This window comes from Fistularia commersonii, chromosome 1 (assembly GCF_037954325.1).
Source record: "Fistularia commersonii isolate RoL2024-O1a breed Wild chromosome 1, RoL_Fcom_v1.0, whole genome shotgun sequence".
NCBI classification, from domain to species: Eukaryota; Metazoa; Chordata; class Actinopteri; order Syngnathiformes; family Fistulariidae; genus Fistularia; species Fistularia commersonii.
This window is the reverse complement of record NC_141284.1, coordinates 23250552-23272513: the sequence shown is the minus strand read 5'-3', so window position 1 is coordinate 23272513 and position 21962 is coordinate 23250552. Positions and strand designations below refer to the sequence as shown.

General features: G+C 40.5%; 2 protein-coding genes and 1 long non-coding RNA gene across 6 annotated transcripts; 1 reads left to right on the top strand and 2 right to left on the bottom strand.

Annotated features, from left to right (window-relative positions):
* Positions 1-634: 634 nt before the first annotated feature.
* LOC147237867 (protein yippee-like 5) lies at positions 635-4448 on the top strand. Its single transcript, XM_086155253.1, has 3 exons — positions 635-801; positions 2063-2214; positions 2297-4448. Exons 2-3 carry the CDS (start codon positions 2074-2076, stop codon positions 2519-2521), a joined length of 366 nt encoding a protein of 121 aa, XP_086011379.1. The 5' UTR covers positions 635-801; positions 2063-2073; the 3' UTR covers positions 2522-4448.
* On the bottom strand, positions 4091-5147 carry LOC147237866 (uncharacterized). The gene is made up of 2 exons (XR_015106810.1): positions 5059-5147; positions 4091-4788 (listed from the first exon to the last, which is right to left on the bottom strand). It is a non-coding gene; the product is annotated as an uncharacterized LOC147237866 (long non-coding RNA).
* Positions 5148-6468: 1321 nt separating this feature from the next.
* Positions 6469-19462, bottom strand: lclat1 (lysocardiolipin acyltransferase 1). 4 transcript variants are annotated; one of them, XM_086155221.1, is made up of 7 exons: positions 19112-19444; positions 15607-15662; positions 12594-12761; positions 11954-12152; positions 11496-11642; positions 10333-10449; positions 6469-8836 (listed from the first exon to the last, which is right to left on the bottom strand). In XM_086155221.1, the coding sequence occupies exons 2-7, from the start codon at positions 15607-15609 to the stop codon at positions 8310-8312; spliced, it is 1161 nt and encodes a 386-aa protein (XP_086011347.1). In that variant the 5' UTR covers positions 15610-15662; positions 19112-19444; the 3' UTR covers positions 6469-8309. The 4 variants fall into 4 exon arrangements, with proteins under 4 accessions (XP_086011347.1, XP_086011355.1, XP_086011339.1 ...); XM_086155229.1 differs by lacking the exon at positions 15607-15662 and having other exon boundaries at positions 19112-19462; XM_086155213.1 differs by lacking the exon at positions 15607-15662 and having other exon boundaries at positions 12594-12763; positions 19355-19443.
* Between the last annotated feature and the right edge of the window lie 2500 nt (positions 19463-21962).

Sequence of the window (21962 nt, the reverse complement as noted above, 5' to 3'; positions counted from 1 at the left end):
AAATATGTGCAAGCTTGCACACACTTGATAGCCACACAAATTTGATTGTCAGAGATCCAATTAAAAATATCTCCCTGGACTCACTGAGGTCAGGCAAGGCACAAAAGAATTCTATATTTGTGGCTCCAACCTCTCACTCTGTATTTTTTACACCAATGTAGTTCTCAATGTGATCTACATTTAGTTTTAAGTATGATTCAGACGTCAAAATGAAGTGACGGTATTCCTTGTAGTTCTTGTCTAAATCTTCTTGTCGGGGCAACTGGCAATTTATTTATATATTGAATTAGAGAGGCTTCTTCAGTTCTAACAACCTTTGGGGAGATTCCAAATATAGCTGCCAGCAGGGTTTTAAACTTTTCAGGAACCCCGCCAGGTCATTGGAACTGAAGATTGAATGAGGGGTGAAACATTTTCAAGTGAACAAATTCAAGTCCTGTGCCCCCGAAAAGACTTTTAGACAAGAGCTCATATATATATATATATATATATATATATATATATATATATATAGTTAGATGGTAGGTAAAGGTAGATAGATAAATGATGAATGCGGGCGGTGTAAGCCACTCAATACTGCCATCTTGTGGTAGAACGGCAGACAGCAGGCTGTGACGTCATGACCGGATGTTGATAGTCGAGCGCAGCAGCAGACAGGAACAGCTGAAGCAGAACAACAAAGACACGACGACGACGACGGACAAAATAGCAAAATTAGAGAGAAGCGTCGAAACTCTTCCAAATTTAACTGACAGCGGTTCGGTTGGAAACGTTTTCCGGCGTTCAACCAAAGTACGAAAGGTAAGAGCCAGCGATTTGTGAGCGACAAGTAAAAAATTTGTTTTTCATCCCGCTGTTCGCCCCCTCCTTACTTTTAGTATTGACGACGTTAGCCGAACGGCTAACGCAACAATGTAGTTCTTATTCAGTCAGTTTATTCAACTTGTAACAACGAAGTTCAGCGTCTGTTAGCTGCCGTTGGGAGTTAAAGGTCCTGACGGTACTTGGTCCAGGAACGAAAAGTGTTTCGTCTGTTGAACATGTAGAAAGGCAGAAATAACACACAGACGCACACACGTCATACCAAAACACTGGTCTGAAAAAAATTCTGGTTCATTGTGCTTGGCTTTGCCGAGACTTTCAGATCAGTGTTTTCTACAATTCATTTATTCAGCGCATCAAAACAGCTCTCAAAACATTCATTCATTTATTCATCCATCATGTATACTGCTAGTCCTGCACTCAGGATGTAGTGTAGCCTAGCCTTGCCTGTCATGGGGGCATCCAGGGCCAGTCGATCGTCGGGCCACATATACAGACATAACAGCCATTCACCCTTTCATACAGAAGTGCAACCATTCAGTCATCATATAGATACATACATCTATCCATTTTCACATTCACGCGTCTTGGAAATTCAAGGTCTCAAAAGAACATCCTGCATGTCTCTAGACTTTGGGGGAGAAACTAGAAGAAAACCATGCAGACATGGGGAGAACGTGGAGACCTCCCCCCACCCCACCCCACCCCCCGGAATTGAACCAGGGACCTTCTAGTGGAAGCATTAACCACTGAAACGCCATGCCACCCTAACTCTTGACAGACACTTTTATAATTTAACAGTGAGGCAATCTTAAATTCAATGCCTTTCTTATCTGAAGACTAAGGCGAAGTGAAATTCTGTCCAACTAAGTGATGGAAATTGATTTTATGTGTGTAGATATTCTACTTTTACAAGTGTAGATCAACTAAAATAAATCACACGTTTAGAATATAATAGTACTGAGTAACTTACTCATTTCTATTTTTATAAATAGTTTATCTGTTTGTTCCTTTTCTCTATATGACTTAATTTTAGACTTAAAGAAAATTGAGTGACTGATCAAATTGTCCAATTAGTGTAGTTGTGTGAAGGAGTCCAACTGCAACTTATAATGCAGGTTTCCATTCTTTATTCCAAATTTTAAAAATTCTTTTTTAAAGACTCTTTCTCATATGAAAAAATGTATATTTGTATACATATGTTTTTCCTGGCATTGATGCTATTCTTAATTTTTCTTAGAACACTTGAAAATGGGACGAATCTTCCTGGACCACATTGGTGGGACACGCCTCTTCTCCTGTGCCAACTGTGACACCATCCTAACCAATCGCTCTGAACTTATTTCCACACGTTTCACAGGAGCCACGGGGAGGGCTTTCCTTTTCAACAAGGTAAAGATCAATATGCCACCTTTTTTATTCTCATCAAAAACTCTTCAGAATGCTGCTTCATGTTTGTATCTCAACCGCACAGGTGGTGAACCTTCAGTACAGTGAGGTCCAGGACAGAGTGATGCTTACGGGCAGGCACATGGTGAGGGATGTCAGCTGCAAGAACTGCAACAGCAAGCTTGGCTGGATCTACGAGTTTGCGACAGAGGACAGTCAGCGATACAAGGAGGGCCGGGTGATCCTTGAGAGAGCGTTGGTCAGGGAGAGCGAGGGCTTTGAGGAGCATGTCCCGTCTGACAACTCATGAATGCCAAACCTTGGAGTAACTCAAAAAGGAAGCTCAATTTTGAGTCTTTTCCTTCTCCTGCATCCCCCTGCCTGCCGATTCACTGCAAACCAACATCTGCAGATTTAGCAACCCCCCCCAAGCCCTGGATCCCTGACCTTAGAACGCTGCTGATTTGGGTTTTTTCTTGTTGGGAGTTCTTATTCAGTAGGTGTCAGGGAACCCCCCCCCTCAACTCCCCAAAACAGCCAGGGATTCTGCTGAGCACGTTTACACAGAATTCTCACAGCCAGTCCACAGCATGCTCCACACTTTTTCATATGGCAATCACACCAAGCATGACAACAGACCTGGTCAGTGACACACAAATCGCATCACTACGTTCCTCCTTAGCATGCTCATTGTGCAGATACAGGTCAATAAATTAACCAACTCTATGCAGCCAATGAAGATGTCACTCTACATGAGGCTTTCGTGGGTCTTGAGGTTCTGTGTTGTGTATTATATCTTGCTGTATTTGTGACACTGGCTAATTGCCTCCATATCAATTTCTTCTTCATAACTTGTGGTCCAGTGTTTATAGTATGAAAAAGACCGAACTAATTAAGGATGGGCAGTATATTCATACTGATTGATTTTATTTCTCGAAAAATATAAGAAATTTATGCTATTGTGTGGATCCAGCTCATGATTAATTTCATTTTATAGTAATTTGCAGAGTGACAACAATATTTAAGATGTTGCATTCAGTAATTCACCAGAAATCCCCTGAAAATGAGAAAGAACAACTAGAAAATGAAAAGGACTGTATCAGCATGAGGAACACGACATTTTTAAAATATAGTCCTCATTATAATAACAATATATAGTCATATATCATAAAGAACCAGCAGTTGAACACTCTGATATTCATTTTTTTAGCTGCACACCCTGATGCTAATGCTATGCTGCAAACCACTTTCTTTGAGGGCAGTCAGGTGCTCTCTTGCTTTGCTCGACAGTATTCATCATTAATTCTCGTGACATTCTCGAACACAGTCAAAGACATGGAAGTGAGGTCCTAGACAGTACAATTGATGCTGCAGTGTAATTCTTTTGTACTTTCTCAATTGGTTAGCATCAATTCTGTCTGCGCGCTGTGCTGTGTGAAGAGGAGCGCGAGCCCTCCAGCCATGTGTCCTCACTCTGACGTAGGAGGAGTGTGTCTGAGGTGCAGTAGCGCTGTTCACTGTCTGCCTGCTAGTTTTGGGGTAGTGTTAGGGCAAGGCATATATGCATCTGAAGTTTGCAAGATAAGACTGGATAGATTGTGTAAACGCCACAGAAGATATTACAAAAAAACAATAGCAACAGATACTGTCATTGTTATGCCGAACTGCGCTGGAATTGAAAAAAAAAAAAAAAAAGAGCCAAAATTCTTGTATATGCTGAGCAGCTAGTGGTTACCTACATTTTGTACAGCTGGGGTTCCATCCTCTTTAGGATCTGAGGCAATGGGCATGTTGGTCATTAGATGGCCCGTTCCTTTTCAGATAAAGCCAAATGAGCTTCTGAGTCCTCCTCGAACCAGGTCAGCGATAGTGTGCTGTGAATATCTCAATCAAGAATGCATGTTTTCAGGTTAATGAATGGCCCGGGCCTTCATTTTGTGACATTGTCTTTGCAAAACTGAGCAAGTTGTCATTTCTACAAAACGTGTATCATATAATTGGCTTTTTTTTCCCCAAGCGCTGCCACCATCCATTTTGCCAAGTTTGACAAGTCAGTGCCATGTACGGCCATGGAAAAAATACTTTGAATTTGTTTTTGACTTTGGACTTTTTAGTTAGCCCCCCCCCCCCAGTATTTTAATTTGCTCTTTATTCACATATGCTGCATTTTAATTATTTGAAATTTGAAAAAATGCTCCTGTGGTGTTTTATTTAAGTAAAGAAACTGTTTTCCTTGGCTCTGCTTGTTGGTTTTGATTAAAGCTCCCCGTCACTATGCGGACTAAATTCACAAGAACCAGATTAGACAATTATTAAAAGATCCTTTGAGTAAAGGTTGATGTTTAATCCAGATAAACTCATGTATTTTGCAGCTAAATGATCAATAACTCATACGAGTTCACCCAGGCCTCTAGGTGGCAGAAGAGTATCGAGAGACAGAGTGGTCTCTGAAGACGTTCTCCTTGGAAGCATGATGTTGCCCCCCATGGCCTGTCTCTTGACGTCAGCCTAGTCGACACAGCCTGAGGAGCCCCACTGCAATTTGGAAATCCATGTCATGGATGTCACTCCCAGATGCTGAGAAAAGGAATACATCCTTCAGGAATATACTCAAGTAGATTAAATGCTTACCAAAGGAGAATGGCAGTTGAAACACCAGAGAGAAAATATGGCAAAGAATGCAACAACTGTGAGGAAAAGTAAAACACGCTGTGCATCCTGTTTTAATCCCATATATTCAGTCATCACTGACACTCCCCACATGTGGAGCTTTTACTGTATTGGGTTTAGAAATAGGCTGACTCACCTCTGATTCACACATTAACGTAGCAGTGGTGCGATACTTACTCATAGCTTTGTTATCATGTTCGTGGATCTAAGTCACTGTGGAATTGACAACAGGCTTGCTTTCCAAAGCTACTTCTGGATACTCCTGAAAAAGAGAACTAAATTTAGGCAAGACAAATATTACTGTGCTGGTCAATTTTTGAGTACATTGCATTTCGCTCTGTTCTCCTTTGACAAGATACTGAACTAACAGAATCAAGATAAACTTAAATCTTTTCATGAGCTTATCTGATGCCATTTGAATGCTGGACATGACTGAAGGCAAAAAAGGAGGCTCCATCTCCTGAATGCTGGCCCTCCTGCTTTTATAATTCATATTAGTCTTTTGACTTTGTCCTGGTACAACCTCAGGATTGTCTGCTGTCTATTGAGAAAGCCATCTGGCCAGATAAGGATAATTACACTGCCTTGTTAATCCTATTAGTCTGTGGGCAACTGGATTGACATGGCACCATTCTGGATGTGACAGTCTTTATTTGTGTTCACACTTGGAGCTATTTTTCCACTACCCTTATTACATGGACTGCACTCTTGCACAAGAAAATACAGCAGCTCCAAAGACACTCAGCTCAATATTTACAGTGCGCCAGTGCAGACACTCAAGTGCTCTATAAATTATTCTATAAGGGGTGCAAAGGAAAATTTTTTTTGGTGCGTTATGCAAAATGATATTTTTCAGTTCCACCCACTGTGTGACCAATCAGAACACGACGGAGGCTATATTAAGATGCAGAGGACGATTTGCGTAGTGAATAAGACAGGATAAAGAAGAGAACAACTGCATTTTTCAGTGGCCAATGATCCTTCATCTACAAACAGCTATTTTAGGTCATCATTGTCTTTAACCCCATGGAGCGTCAACATCACATCCCCTCTCTTTATTCCAGCAGAGCAGCGATACAGAATACAGAAATGAACTCTTTCCACCAGCCTCACACACAAAGGAGTGACATCATTCTGTCAGCAGGAGAAAATAGCATGCTTTCCATTGACATCACTCCACATCCGGTTGCTAGGCGACAGGGAGGACAACATTTGTTACTATGGTGACTGCAATTCACCTTCAAAGCTCTTGACCTTTTTGGTTGTCTGCACCAGAGTAGAACATGTGTAAAACAGGCCAAACAATGAGCCTGGTATTGTGTAACATGAGCATTTAAGTTCTAGTTCACTCACTTACCACAGTATAGTGGGTTTGATTATAGGTACATTATAGGTGAAGAGACTGACGAGATAAATAGACAAGACTGCCTGTCACAGGGTAAAGAGCTTTGCATAATAGGAATGACTCATCAATTACAAAAGGCTTTTTACGTTTATATGAACTTCATATGCATGCAAAAAACGTAATTACCAAAATTCACACAGGTGGAAAAAAAATGAGAAAGAACAATGTGAGACTTGAATGGATATATTTAGCTATAGATTTATTCTTTTCATACACTGTTTACCTGAGGACAGGGATTTGTAAGAGGTCCAGCATCGGCAAGTGATAAAAATGAGCAACAAAAAAAAAAAAAAACACCAAAAAAAAAAAAAAAAAAACAGCACAAGTCATACATGTAGATTCAAGCTGATCAGGAGTTTTCTGTTGGTTGTAGGCATGAGTATGTACCATGTTTGGTAGGAAACTACATGCTGATAAGATTGGTAACATCACAGTGACTGGAAAACAACCCCTTTATATTTTTGACAACAGCATTGATTAATCCAAACAAAACAGATGCGTCAGCCAACCCTGCTTTGCAGCTTAAACTGTAAGACTCTTCTCCCAAAATAGGAGGGGGGCCTTGGCTGTTCGAGTGGTTGACCAAACTGCAGCGCTAAAGAAGCTCCTGAGTGTCTGACAAAACTCTCAGAAAACAACATGGTTAGAAATGGTATTGAGCCCAGTAGCCAGGAGGGTCAACAGATTAAAGTGTGGTTGAAGCGCCACTCAGACCCTGTTTCAATTTCTGTCCTTTTTTGGCACAATTGAAGAGGCTATCTCAGCTGTCATTTGCTAATCGAGTTTAGGGGGCGCATCGATGCTGGTCCTCCAGAGGGACAAAGTGAGAGGTGGGCATTACAGGGCTTTTTTGGATTAAGTTGAGTTTAGGGACAGTTTTTCCACTCCAAGTGTGGTCCTTTGTACCACCGTGTACACACAGGGGTAATGTTGTCTCAACAGGATATTCTCCCAGCCCTGAACCATCCACATCCTGCCTCTACAAGGTATCTTTGAATTCCCAAAAAGGGCACATTTGCTTCTGCCATTATCAAAAAAGGATTCTCAATTTAATCTCTGATTTTGAGTAGTTTATGGTTGCAATTGTTCCTTGGTGTAGATGAGGGGAACCTTTTACGTGGGGGGTGAAGCTAAGCTCTCCTAACACACTAAAGTCTTTAGGGCATTTTTTTTTTTAAACTTAGGTCTGCTTTTCACCTTTGGCTTTTTTGTGCAAAACCTACTTGAGCAGCCTTCTTTGTATAGCTAAAAGCATTTTCTTCTTAAGTAATCTCAAAGAATGTAATGGGAATGTATTAAATTCCCAGATTCATTTTAAAAATGATTGTACCCAGCAAGGGTAGACCATGTTTCACATCTTTACCGGTTTACTCTTTTTTTTTTTTTTTTTTTTTTTTTTGTTTGTTTAAAGAACTGCCCTTTTTTTCCCCAGACTACTTAAGACTTTACGTCCAGTTCCTACTCCGGTCCACTTAGTTTGCTGATTCAATAATCGTTGAATTCAATTCAAAAACTGTTGTCAAGTTCACACACGTATAGGCTGCTTGCAATATGGCTGTGATCCAAAATTTATGACAGATAAACAATCAACACAATAAAACCAGTTTCGAATACATGGCAACAGTATAGGAAATACTAAGTGCGTCGTTACATGTCGCATGTCCACAGTGAGGTTCTCATCGATTGTATAATACACAATCTTAACAGATAAAGTGTACAGACAGCAAGCTAAACAGTGACTAAAAAAGGAAGAGACAGTGGGGGAAATGACACAGTCTGCCGAATCTTATGAGCCCAACACACAGATGTAAACAAAGTTCCCTTTTACTCCTACCATCTTGGACAGAAAGGTAAGGTCTCTCCACTGAAGCCATGCATACTGTCAGGAGATGCACTCCCTTTCTAAAGGCATTTTATATTGAGACCCTGAAAGGGATCCTCGAGCTCTCCACTGAACCACCAGCAATTACAGCCGATGCCTGGGTGTCACCAGTGACCATCTCACCATCCAGCAAACCCTTCGTCACTGCATCTTTTCACCCAACATCTTATTTTTCTCACCAACACTGGCGGCCATGGACTTCCAGTATCGATGGCAGGCCAGCTCCAGCAGCTCCAGCCCCCCGATGAGCTTCTGTTGGGCCATATACAATCCCACCATGACCAGGAAGTACAGCCTGATCGGGGCAGACAGCCACAGGCCGGTGAAGCACAGAGCAATAAAACTGCTCCAGTACAGCAGCGAAGCAGCTTTGATCAGAGCCACGCGCAACTCTGATTTACAAGGCGGCACATGCGCGACGCCGTCTCTGTCGAAGCCCCGCGGATGGCCTGAGTAGAAGTCCCGCAAACGAGCCTCTTTCTCGGCCCAACGTTTCCGACACCAGGACTCAAGGGCGGAGGACGACGCTGGCAGGGAAGCCACTGGATAGCGGCAGACATGGAAGTGGATCTCACGGGGGAAGAGCCCCAACATGAGGTGTCGCTCGGTCTGAGGGATGTTCTTGGGGTACGCCACTGTAATGTCATGGACGGCATCAAGGTTGTCTCCTATGATCAGGGAGACAAAAGCAGGTTTTATATGTATCCAAAGCAACCCAGTAAAAAAGACAGGAAAATAGCTGATTTTAATACTGAGAAGATCACTTGAATTATAGTGCTGTAGTGGTTACAGCTCAGACCAGAGGTAGATTAGTAATTAAAAAAAAATCTCAATATTAATGTCAAAACTTTCCATATTTCACATTATCTACCTTGCTATGGCCAATCACATGTCAGTCCAGTCAGCTAAAATGTATAGACTGAGGCCAATGAAGTAAAAGGCTTCTGAACACAGCAGCATTTGATGTATTTTGAAATAAACTGATGTTTTGTTCCTACTTTCAAAATTACATTGCCATTTTCCATCAGTCAAGTAATTTCTTACAGCAAAAACAATGAAAGTGTTTTTTGTTTTTTTTTCGTGTTTTAAACATTTTAATTAACAATTTATGAATAACATTTTATCATTGCTAATGCAAAGGGATTCACTGTCATGAAAGGAGTGGAAAAAAAAACGGGAAAATGCTTTTTAAAATTTTGTGCCGGATTATGAAAAATGTAATAGCCTTTAAAATCCAATGCCATGGGTGAGATTGTTGAAAGATAAAATTACGAATCGCAAAGTTCAACATCACAAAAAATGGACGGTACAATAATACAGTGAGAATGTTCTCATACCAACCTACACACACACAGCCATGATTTGTGTTCAATTACAGCCATGAGGACATGAGCCTGCCGGGAGGCTTAATGCCATGTCTTTTCCACATACACACTGGTTATTGTAAATGTATTACGCATACATCAAGATCCCTGCTCTTAACTCCATTACACATGTACCTCCAATTATCCAGGGGCTTAAGGCTTTATCCCTTCTCTGCCTTTAAAACTCCCAACCATGCTGGGGAGGGGGATCTGAATGGGGTATCAAGTGGACCGGATGACACCTGCCAGCACCTGCTCCTCTACAGCTCAGTTGTACTACGGTAAAAATAGAGCTGAGGGGGACACAGTGGACTTGGTCAAAGGCAAACTGCATGGCATGTCAATCTGCGGCGCGGAGAAAGGGAGAGGAGAATCTGCCAAATCTGACGACATCACGCTGATTCACAACACCTGCTTGGAGAGTTAGTGCCATGTTCAGCATCCAGGAGGGGAGAGAGGAGGGCCAGAGGTGGTATTTTAGAACTCTGGCGGCCAGCCAGCATGAGCTCACAGGGAAACATAAGAATCTCAGGGGTACTGTAATGGCTGACAGTGGGATGACGCAAAGGCCTGTGTATTTCTAGAATAACAGGTATAATCCGTCTCCTACAAACAGCATCATTGGAATGACTTCATCGTGGTAGCATGTCATTTTCCCTGGTTGCCCTGATAAAACATTGCAGTGAGAGCAGGTGCCAAGGCAAAAACTTTATGGATGACCATTTTAATAAGTGTCTCATTACTGGTTTAATTTATACCTTTGATGACTTCAGAATCAATTTATATAGAACAAACCTGACCTTTCCGCAGTCTGTCCACAATGAACGTGAATCCGGTGGTGCGTGGATGGAGCACATACTCGAATTTTGGCAGGTTGTTCTGGTCAGCAAATGCGTCGCTCCTTGCTCTTGTATTTTCTGCAGGACAAAGGTGCAGAGAATAAGCCTTGCCAGCTGTAATCACAACAGATTTTTTCTTTATTCATAAAAGAAAAGCATCAGACTATGGTATCCAATGGCAGTAAAACAAACGGACATCTGCAGAGGTAGGCCTGTGATGTATAGGACAGCACTTCATTTAGCCAGATATTAAGGATATTCTACCTTGATTTTCTGTCTTTCAGATCTTTCAGACTGATCTGAGTCTTTCAGATCAGTCCTAAACTGATGAAATCAATAATTAACCCTCCAGAGGCATTAAATTAAAAATGTTCAAAAAAATTGAGCCCAAGAGGTATCAAATAAAAGAAATACAGGCATTTCATTAGGAACAAAATTTACTGGTTTAGTTGTTACAGGATGTGACTACTTTCATTACCATCACCAACAAGTGCTGGCACATTTCTGAGAGCAGTAAAGAACATTAAATCAAACGGTTCTTTGGAATTCATAGCAGGAAAGCGCTGATGACATAAGGGTTCATAAACAATATAGTTATAGAGGACCTGACAGGGTCATGTGAGTTTTAAGAGGATTTATGATCCTATGAATAAATAAAAAAGTATATGCTTCAAGGAAAGGGCAGAGGGAGCATTGGGGTTGAGGAGGCTTAAATGTACATAAACACCCATATTCACAGACATGCCAACCAAAATGAAAGCCTTAAAGATGGGTCAATTATGATGTAACATCACTGGACCCACAATGGCATCAGAACATGTAAAAAGAAGTTGAGTTTTCCCTACTTGGGATACTTGTGGCTTTAGACCCCTGTGTAACTTGTTGGTTCGAATCAAAGTTCAAAGCACGCGTGCAGAAATGGCTTTGTGGGGTGTGTATCTAGGGATTTGGCCAGGCAGCGTTGCTTTGAAATTGTGTTTGCATAACAGTGTCAGTGCAGAGGTGCAATATGGCTGTTCGGCCACATTGAGCTCCAGAAAAATCAGTGCATCCAGAGAGTAACAACAGCAATGTAGATAATCCATCTCATGATTGGGTGAAGTATGGCCATCTTTATTTCTTACCAGTGAGGTCTGTACCCTCGGGGAACAACAGCAGCTGCAGGGGCTCTCTGATGTCACAGAAGTAATCCAGCATGTTCTCCAAGTGTTTCTTGTCCTGCTCCCAACGGCGCTGAATGAAGACGAAGCAGGCCACCTGCATTGCCCAGCCTGGAAAGTATGCAAAGTATTTCCGGGTAACTGATTATTTGTGGGACTTTCAAAGCAGACACTGCCTTTCATAATATGAGTTATTTGTAAACTAAAGTTGAACCTATGCCGTGGACCTGTACTCAATCAGAACGTTCCTACCATTCTCAAAAATGATCAACATCTGGCTTCATTAAAAAAAAAAAAAAAGAGGAAGCATTAATTTAATTCTCTGGTGTATGTTATGACAAGGCCTAAATAAAGAACTTGATGTGCAAACCCTTTTTACTGCAAGAAGAAGCAGAGCAGTTAATTTTTTTTTTTTTACCCACCAAAGCCAGGCACAGCCTTGAGGGCAGCCTTGAGACAGATCTTCTCCAGGCGAAGGTAGCTGTACCTGAGCAGACAGCACCAGAGGAACATCCAGTCGAGACGGGTACGATGGTTCATAATGATGACACTGCGCTCCCCCGGAACAAAGGCATCACCTGTTATTACTACTTTCACCCCAAATACCAGCTCCAGCAACGACTATGAAGGGGAGAATAACAGGATTGGAAGGAGGATAAAAAGATAAGGTGAAAAGAGAAAGAAAGATGTGAGGGAGACAAAGAGATGGATGATTGGAGAAGACAGGATTGACAATTTAAAAAGAATGAAGAGGGAGAGAGGATGAGCTGAAAAGGGGAAAGATTATGAAATATGTTTTCACAAAATGTGAGAAAGAAAAATAAATTAATGACACTGTCAAACTGCGTGGTCACTGTAAAGATGATTAGCTCACATTTTAATCAAGGGTGATCACAATGTGGTTAATAAGTTAAGTCTGAGGAAAAGTCTGAGGAAACTACTTCTCACAAAATTAAAATGTGACTGAGGGGTGTGCAATGACGAAAAAAATAACACTGGACACTTGAGCCCCAATGGCACACAGAGATGGAGACGGGGTCGATGCTAAGCCAGAGTACACACCACGGGCAGGGTGAGCCAGGTGGCAACGATGCGATCAGTGATCCAGCGGTACCAAGCCGGGGACAGGAGCATGAGGGGCAAAACTGGACCCAGCATGAAGACACTTCCAAGGAAACTGCCCAAAAACAGGGTCACCATGAAGTACAAGCCCCGCACCGATAAAGCCATCTGTGGAAAAATGAACAAGGCAAGATTAAGTGGGACGTTGAGAGTCGGCGGGATTTGTTCTTCATACAAATTTTAAAAATGAAATGGATTACCACAGGAGTAACTTTGTACTATGAAACAAACATGATTATCATCCCTCATCAAAAGCCTGCAGTTCTTCCAACATATTCCCACAAACAGTGGAAAAACCAGGGTAGACATTCCTGGAGTGGAATGTAAATAGGGGATCCTTTCTGGCTGTGGGTAACGAATCGTGGGTGCACAGTTACTAAATAAAGTGTGGCTGTTACTTCAAATTCTTGAATGTAAGACCTGTGCAGTGTCATGTACTTAGTGTGAGTGCGATGTGCAATAGAAATAAACAATACCTGCTTGCCATAATGTTCTTTTTTTTGGGAGGAGGGGGGGGTCCCATATAAACAGCAGATAAGTTTAGATGAGCAGATAACACAAGGTGGAAAAATGTATATAACAAATGGAGCCTGGCTAGGAATGGACTGCCTATGTAGCAGAAAAAGGGGGAAAGGTGGTGCAAGATTGCGTTACACAATGTTAAATGGATGAATTAGCAAACGCCTCTGAGAAATCTGTGAGATGCCAGTGAAATATGATGCAAACAAGACGACAACAGCTGAGTGTGAGTGGAATGCATGGCTCTATCGCTTTATTTTGTAGAAGTGTACCAAAGAAAGTTCAGTCAAGTTGAATGAGACATTTGTGGAACAGCTTTAAATGTTTTCTGCTTTATATGAAACATCGAATGGCTGAACAGTCAATTGCCGTGCCTTTATGAAATCTTATGATTTTTGCCAGGAGGAACAAAAGTGTTACGTTGTTTCCTGTGCAATTTGGTGTGCATTCCCCAGTTGGGTTTTACAAATAGTCCACACACACGCACACACACACCAAATTGCAGGATTCAATCAATCAAGTGGAATAAGCAGGAGAAATCCTATAAAACAAAGCAGTGGGGAAAATGAATGGGGGAAAAAAGCTGAAGCTGAGCGAATTAATCTAAATTATCTCATTAAACTACTCAGCTGAAGTTGTTTCTCTCTTTTTTAATCTGAAGGTAGTAAATGATTATTTACCAGCAGGTAAATTTCACACAACAGTGGAAGGCTGAAAAAAGTTAACAGATAAACAGAGAGATAGTTCTGTTGTGATTTGTAGAATTAATTGATAAAGACAATCTTGGATTGATAAGATGCATTTATATGAATATGGTCAAGCATGACATGAAAACTTTCTAAACAGCAGACTTCTTGGTGGTTTGAAGTGAAAAAAAGATATGACAATATGAAACTGAATAAAACGCGAGCAAGTTAAATGAACATTGTCTGTAACAGCAGCCACATCATAGCAGGAAATAAAACACGGTCATATCATCTGGGGAAAGTGAGATGAGCTTCTGATCCTTTCAGAAATTCAACACCGAGTAACAGGACCTTCAACTGTCCATGACATAACTTTGACGTTTGAAAAGACTCATCTGGACATGCAATGGGGATCCCAGAACATTTTAGTGACACAGCAAGCCTGTTCAGCTTCCATTATTTCACATGTGGAAATCATCACTCAAAAAGTGCCCCCCAAATAATATGCAAGGCAAACCTTCATTCTCATTTTCATGATTCAGCCACCCCTGTGTTCTTGATCATCTCAGAAAAATTACTACTTATAATAATCGAGGACGACACATGTTCGATGTTTTGGAGAGAAGGTCAGAGAAGCCAGACTGAGATGGTTCGGTCACGTACAGAGAAGAGATAGTGAATATATTGGTAGACGGATGCTGGAATTGGAGCTGCCAGGCAAGAGGTCTCGAGGAAGACCAAAGAGAAGATTTATGGACGTAGTGAGAGAGGATATGAAGGTAGTTGGTGTGAGAGAGGAAGATACAGAGAATAGGGTTAAATGGAGAAAGTTGACTCGCTGTGGTGACCCCTGACGGGAAAAGCCCAAAGAAGAAGAAGAAGAAGAAGATGATTCTTAGATGTAACTCTACTAATTTTCAATGAAATAGGCTGCCCACAGTAACAAAAATAGTTGTTTCCCAATTAGGATCAACAGATGATGCAAGGTCTGCTGTGTGAATATGCAAAAAGGATGAATGATGAACATAAATTCTAAAGAGCTTCAAGTCCAGTTGTGCTTTCAGGTCGAATTCCATTTTAAAATACAATAACCGACCTTTAATTACCTTGTTTAACATAGACCTGAAAACCTAAACCCTATTAGTCCTGCAAACTGGGCGTTAAAAGTTTTTATACATGTAATATTTCCTCTAATTTGTCAGTTTTGCAAAACAATGTTTTATGTAACAATTCTTTGAGACCAGAGCACATTGCTACACTTATAGTAACCACAGGTAACAGTTATGTCATTACTTTCTCTACACACAGCTCCAACCATACAATACTCAATCCGTAGAAAATTAATATTTTAGAGTACTGTTTACTATGCTAATTTAATGTGCGTGCCTTTCTGTGAGATGAGCTGCGGTGTCTGTTTATGGGTTACGGATTCACAGTATTTGAGTCGCACAGAGACAGCACGATGGTCAACTGACAGGAAGTTGAGCATTTACACCAGGAAAGTGAGGCATTGCAAAGCAGGGTCATGATCTGAAGAAAACCATTCCACTAGCAATATGATTAACATCCTAATTTGTGATTGCTTGGAACATTTCTGTCATGAGATCAGTAACTGTTTTCTTGTCTGACTAATAATATTTGACTCAGAACACTTTGAATACCCTGTACAGTGTTCTTTCCATGCTGCATGAAAATATATAATTAAGCACATAGAGTCTGTTATTTTTCTGAGAACCAGAAATCATTACCATGTTCGGATGAATTTCTTCTAGATGTCTTATTAACCACAGTCATTTGCAAATGCCTGTGCAGAGAAAAAATATCCACAAAGCAAAAGAACAGATAAGCAAACACATTTTAAACAGGTGTAGTCCATTAATACAGAGATCATCAGATCGAGAGGCAGGTTTTTTTCATGTCACTTGACATATTAATTGACTACTTATTTCAAAACTGACAATCTAAAGAGCTAATTCAATAGCTCTGTTCTTGGATGGGATGTTAGCAATTTTGACATCCAGACATATCCACTTGGAATTGTAAAGACTGAAAATATACAAACAAGGAATGGCCACGTACATTTTTCCACATACATTTCGTTCAAGACATTTTACATTTCTTACAATTATGGAAATCTGAAGCTTTCAAATGGAGACATGAGTTAATTTAGTCATTCACACGTGTCTGCTTGCTCATTTAAAAACAACTATCAAAACAATGTTCACAAATCCAGCCCAATTAAGGCTAAATCCTATGCTGTAAAGGTTAAAAGGTGAATAGTTACTTTTAATATGATTAGGACCATTGCCATATTGACGCAGCAACTCAGCTAATTCTACAGGGGGCCACTTGCTCAAGCTGGGGTGGTTTCTTCTCCTTCATGGATTGTTGCTCATACCTTTTTTCCTAAATTATTATGATCTTGCCCTTTTTGTACCCCACCAAACAAACTCCCAAAGCTCCTTGCACCTTTGCCTTGTTAACACCCACAGCAGCATGACTCAGGACAGATAATAATGCCAGAGTGCAATGGCTGCATATAATAAATGCAAATGTGTTTGCATGAAAATGCTGGCAGGAGGGACTTAGGGTTACTGACTTTAAGGGTGGAAAATGTGAGGCATGAGAAACAAACTTGCTCAGCACAATTTCCAAAATTAGGCAAAGTCCCCACTCACCAAGAACACTAAGGGTGTGTTTGCTGGAACAATCAAACCAGCCTATTCATATAGTGAAAAGTCTGCACACCTGAAGCAAGACAAGTGAAAGGAATTATGAACATTTTAAACAAACATGTTTTTCTTCCGACCGGTGTGGGACGCCAGGGACTTAACACTATTTACATAACACATCCACGGAAACCCTTTTGTTTCCATACTCTCAGGCTAGAACCACTTGAGAGTTTGATTTCATCCCATCCATTTGGGTTTGTTTAACATTATTTTAATCACCACAGTAATGGACCTGAAAGCACTTCCCCAAACACCGCACCACATACAATTGACTGCATACTCCTCATAGTCCCAGTCTGAATTCTCTGGCAATCATTTTGCATTCTTAACTTTCAGCCAAGACCAGATATCCCTGCAGAGCAACACAGAGTTAAGAGGTGAGGCATGTCTAGGCTAAACAAAAGCTTGATTCCAATTCCTTTCCTTTGGCTATCTTTCTGTGTTTTTTCTGTGAGTGCCCTCAAAAGTGGCCAGAATAGTACCACATACAGAAAGATTTGAAATTTTCACCTAAAAGGTGAGACACCACTTCTTGCATCATCACACATTTGTAAAAACTTAGCAAATAGGCTTAAGGTATTCCTCAGCAATAAAGCTAGGGATGCTTCCTCTGCTCACACAAAAATGACTGAAAAAATGACTTGCCTTTTAGGACGAAAAGATCATACCTTCATTTATCTTTTAAAATGCTGTCTGACATGACTCTTTTCTTTTGTGAGTCACTTAATGCTACCTACTGACTTTCATTGCAAAAGCAAACAACAAAAAGAATCGAAAAGGGGCAATATCTGTCTTCTGAATTAAAACAAATATAGTTGGCATTATTGCAAGACCAGCAGTCTATAAGCCAAACATCCATGATTATTAAAAAAAAAGATTGACAATAACAGGAATAAAGGGTTACAACCTCAGTACCACTGTAGTTGGATCAAACAAACCAAACTAAATACAAACGAAACAATTGGGTTTTTATCACCCCAAAACATCAATTGCTGAAAGTACTAATTACAAGTAATGAGTCAAGAGATCATGTCAGTAATGGTCAAGGGATAATGTCATTGATAATATATTAATAATATATTATATTTATAATATATCATATATATATTATAATATAATAATATAGTAGTACTTAGTTTTTCAAGCAAAAAGTAGAAGTAATATTGAGCCATCGGTTTGATGCATGGAATGGCTGCTTAAACCCAAACGAGCATCATTTTTATTTTTAAAAGAACGTTGAAATCTTTTTTAAAGCTATTTGTTAGAAAAGCTTGATGACTTTTATCCACATTTAACTGGAAAAGCTGCAAATAGATTTTTTGACCTTACAGACTGTTGGTGAAATACATTCTGCAGCATCCAGGGATAATGCCTTAAATCAGCTTATGTGATTACTTTGTGTAAGAGCCCATAAAAGACATAGGGGAAACATAATAAACGTTTTATCCTTTTCTGTGCTTGATGCTGAAATCTATATGCAAGTGATAAACAGTGGCTGCTTAACCGTATCTATCGTTCCCAAATATATATTGCTTCAATAATGATAGGTAGATTTTACAATCACTTGGGATTAGCAAACACTTCGTTGATAAAATCCTAACATGAGCTATAAAGAATTATGAGACTTTATCAATCTTACATTTTCCATAGTTCCAGGGACACAAAAAGAAAGGACTTTAAACAGACCTAAGTTAGCTAATGTTTAACCTGAGTTGGTTATAAAAAAGGGGGGGTCCAATGTTCTCTTTACAAATAATCTATGGCCGATTGATGAATAATTGCAGTCCTACATGAAGATTTGGACATGGCACAACTGATTGTCTTGACACTTGTTGAAACTTCAGTTTCAACATTGCAGACTGATAATATTCACAAGAAGCTATTCAAATGCAATTTGTTTTGAATTCGTTGAAAATTGATTCTAAAAATGCATGGGTCACATGGAGGTAACTTTATTTTCGTATGTGTGTAATCTTACTATTATTTGCCAAAGTGCAATATAAATGAGGTGACTTCGGTGAAGATTGCCAGGCATCATGTCAAGAGTTGATATGTCTCGTCTTGGCAGCCGGATCTACGAGATATCTTGAAGATGTCTCATACAAGGGGCTTCCTGACCGATAAACCTTGAGACGACTAGTGGCTGTGACATATGTTTACGAGCGGACAAGCTAATCTCTGCAGTCTAACAGCTTGTAGCATATGCTCCACAGAATTAACAAACTGGTATCCGAAGCTTAATAGTTGACGTTATCGGAAACTACTTTTCAGCGTCCTCTATACCACACCACGGGATAGCAGTCCATAATCCGATTAATGACAGTCGGACAAACCTTCCCCTCAGCGTAGGTTATCTTAAAATGTACATGTCACTCACAAGCCCCCGGCAAGCAGCGACATGAAAGCTAACCTAGCGAGCGTTTCACAACACACATAGCCCTCGTTTTACCTGGTGTTTACATGCTATGCTAACTGCGTGTGTGTACAATACGCGCATCATAGTGCTATGTGTTAAACTTACCTTTTCTGTTTCCCTCGCGTATCAAAGTTCACAAGTGAGCTGAGCTAACAGACTAGCTCCAAGAAGTCCAAGCACCTAATAGCGGCATAGCAACGTGCCAGCTCCTTGTAGCGTGCTAAAGGCAGCTAACTAGCAAAGCTTGCTCAACAACCTGCGCGAACAAATCCACTGAGCTAAAGTTTTCACGGACGGCGTTTGACGGGAGTTGATTCTCCCTCTAAATTAACGTTCTGCAACTTAACTTAGCACGGAGACTTTTCATATGGAGGAAGCTTTGCTGCTGCAGGACTGCAACTAAGCGTGGCCGCGGACCACACGACAGGACACCTTTCGTCTGCCCTTCCACCGACTCGTCAACAGGTGGTGCTGTTTATGCAAGGTCCGTTCACTAACTGCACATTCTCCCACCGAGGGCGGTGGAGATTTCACTTGGGGGGGAGGGGGGTGACTGCATTATGAATCAGACAGGAGTCAGTGATTCATCAGGTTGGGAAATTTGGAAAAATAACCAATTATGGAGAAATAAATATTTATTTCAACAGATCTGTCAGGGTATAGGGCACAAAATGATCTATTGTTACATCCCAGCTCAAAGAGAGGCAATATAAAACCAGGTATAATTGGTGTACAGTTTATTATGAAAGTCTGGAAACATGTGAAGTTATAGTTATAAAGGGGCATGTTTGCTGCGGTTTAAATCACCAAAAAAAAAACAAAAAACAAAAAACAAAGCAATGAATGTATCTATGTATGTATGGTTTGGAGATGGCTATTTGGTAGAGTGGTGACTTTTGAAAAACAACTACTGGTACTTTGGATCTTCGGTTCTTGAATTGCAATTTTTATAAGTCACTTTGGATAGAAGCGTCTGCTAAATGACTGTAATGTAAAAAATGTAATCAACAACAAAAACACCAAGGAAGTCCACCCAAGGAGAATAATCCATTACCTAGTGTCTGCAGGTAGTACAACAAAGGGAGAAAAAAACTCTGCAACAACTGAAAAAGGAGAAATGAAGACCCTCACAGTTTTTAACCTTAACACACAGCCTTTGGCCTTACAAGCCACACAGTATGACTGAGGGTTCCATCCCCCCTGGGGCATGCTGCACATCAGCTGCCATCATAAACTCAAACCACACAGTATTTGGCCTCCAGGTCTCAGCCACCCACACAGTGGGATGCAGCATAATCCACATCAACCACCCCAGTCTTTAGTTATGTCTGGCTTTAAAGAACTCAGCAAGCAGTGACTGGCCGCAGTTGATTGGCTTCAGGTTTTCTGATTGTCAACACAGAACACCTGCATGACAATTTGAAAAACCGAGAATTACGCCTATCTTAACACTATCTATCTCTTTTATATGAGAAACAGGTTTACCAATCTGCAAATATGTTTACTAAATTCCTTTCATCCATTGTTTTCCACTTATTCTACTCAGGGTCGCCAGAGCCTATGCCAGCTGCCTTTGGGCGAGAGGTGGGGTACACCCTGGCCTGGTCACAACGCTGCATATACAGAAATACAACCATTCACACATCTGGGCAATTTTCCCTATTACCCTGCTGCACGTTTTTGGACTGAGGAGGAAACTGGGGCAACTCCACACGAAAAGGTCCCCTGTTAGAATTCAATCAGGGTCCTTCGTGCTATGAGGCTGAAGCGCTAACTACTGTGCCACTGTGCCGCCATGCTTACTAAAGTACTAATTGTAATATTAAAAGTTGAAAATAACCATGTGATCTGCCACATTGTGATGTAGACAGTAAAAGTACAATGTAATCTAATATTGTCAAACAATGACATTAATATCAAAATTTGATGACATTGGAAGTACCCTATATGAGATTTGATCCCAGTAGCAAAACATTTTTTTAGTGTTAATTTCCTTCAGGTATATGATAATTTCACTCAATGTTAGGTGACTTGAAAAATGGCCACAAATGCATTTTAAAGATATTTGAAAACACTTAATTGGTAAACCCATTTCATTTCCAACTTTTCTTTTGCCTCTCTCCTATTTTGATGTGTTCTTGACTTGCGATCCCCAGACTGAGCTCATTTACCAGTAAATCTCACCCATGTTATCTATGATATACTTCTCATGTCAGTGCCCAAACATCGCCTTTTAGAGAAGTGAAAATTCCAGCATGTCATTTGTTTCTTTTACCCTCAGTAATGTTGTTCTACTGTTACAAATTACCTCAGCATTAAGTGATGTGTGTGCAAACTAAGATTGGTGGATATCTGAGTGTATTTGAGCACGCACATGGACTCTTTTGTGCGCATGCATGTGGTTGTGTGTGAATCATGTGTGAGACAGGGATGGGCTGACAGACAGGGTAAAAGAGCGAGTGCACTTATTCAAACTCAAGACTTTTCCATGACCTGTTCCCTATGGCATGCACTCTATCTGAGGGACTGAGTGAACTGTATAGCTTTATCAGTATAAACTTCTCAAAGGACAACGCATCACTTCAGAGGGGAATGGAAAACTTTGCTTTGAAACCAGCCCTTTTTTTTGGATGCCATCTCACCTCCAAAAGAGAGGCATATCCACATGATTAACGACGCTTGTCCAAGATAATTTAGCAAAAACAATTTGATCAGGCACTCCTAATCAAGTTTGCTCTGAGAATTACAAAAAAAAATGGTGCTGTCTGGCGACTATCACGGTCATTTAAATCCAGAAAAACATAAAACATGTACATTTTGTTCTGCTTACTGATAAAATGACACAGAAGGCAAGCCAGATTGTACGCAACTTTTTTCTGACCAGCAACTTTGGATAAAATGAGCAAATACATCTCGAGTCCAACAACATTAATTCATGTTGGACATACCATTGCTC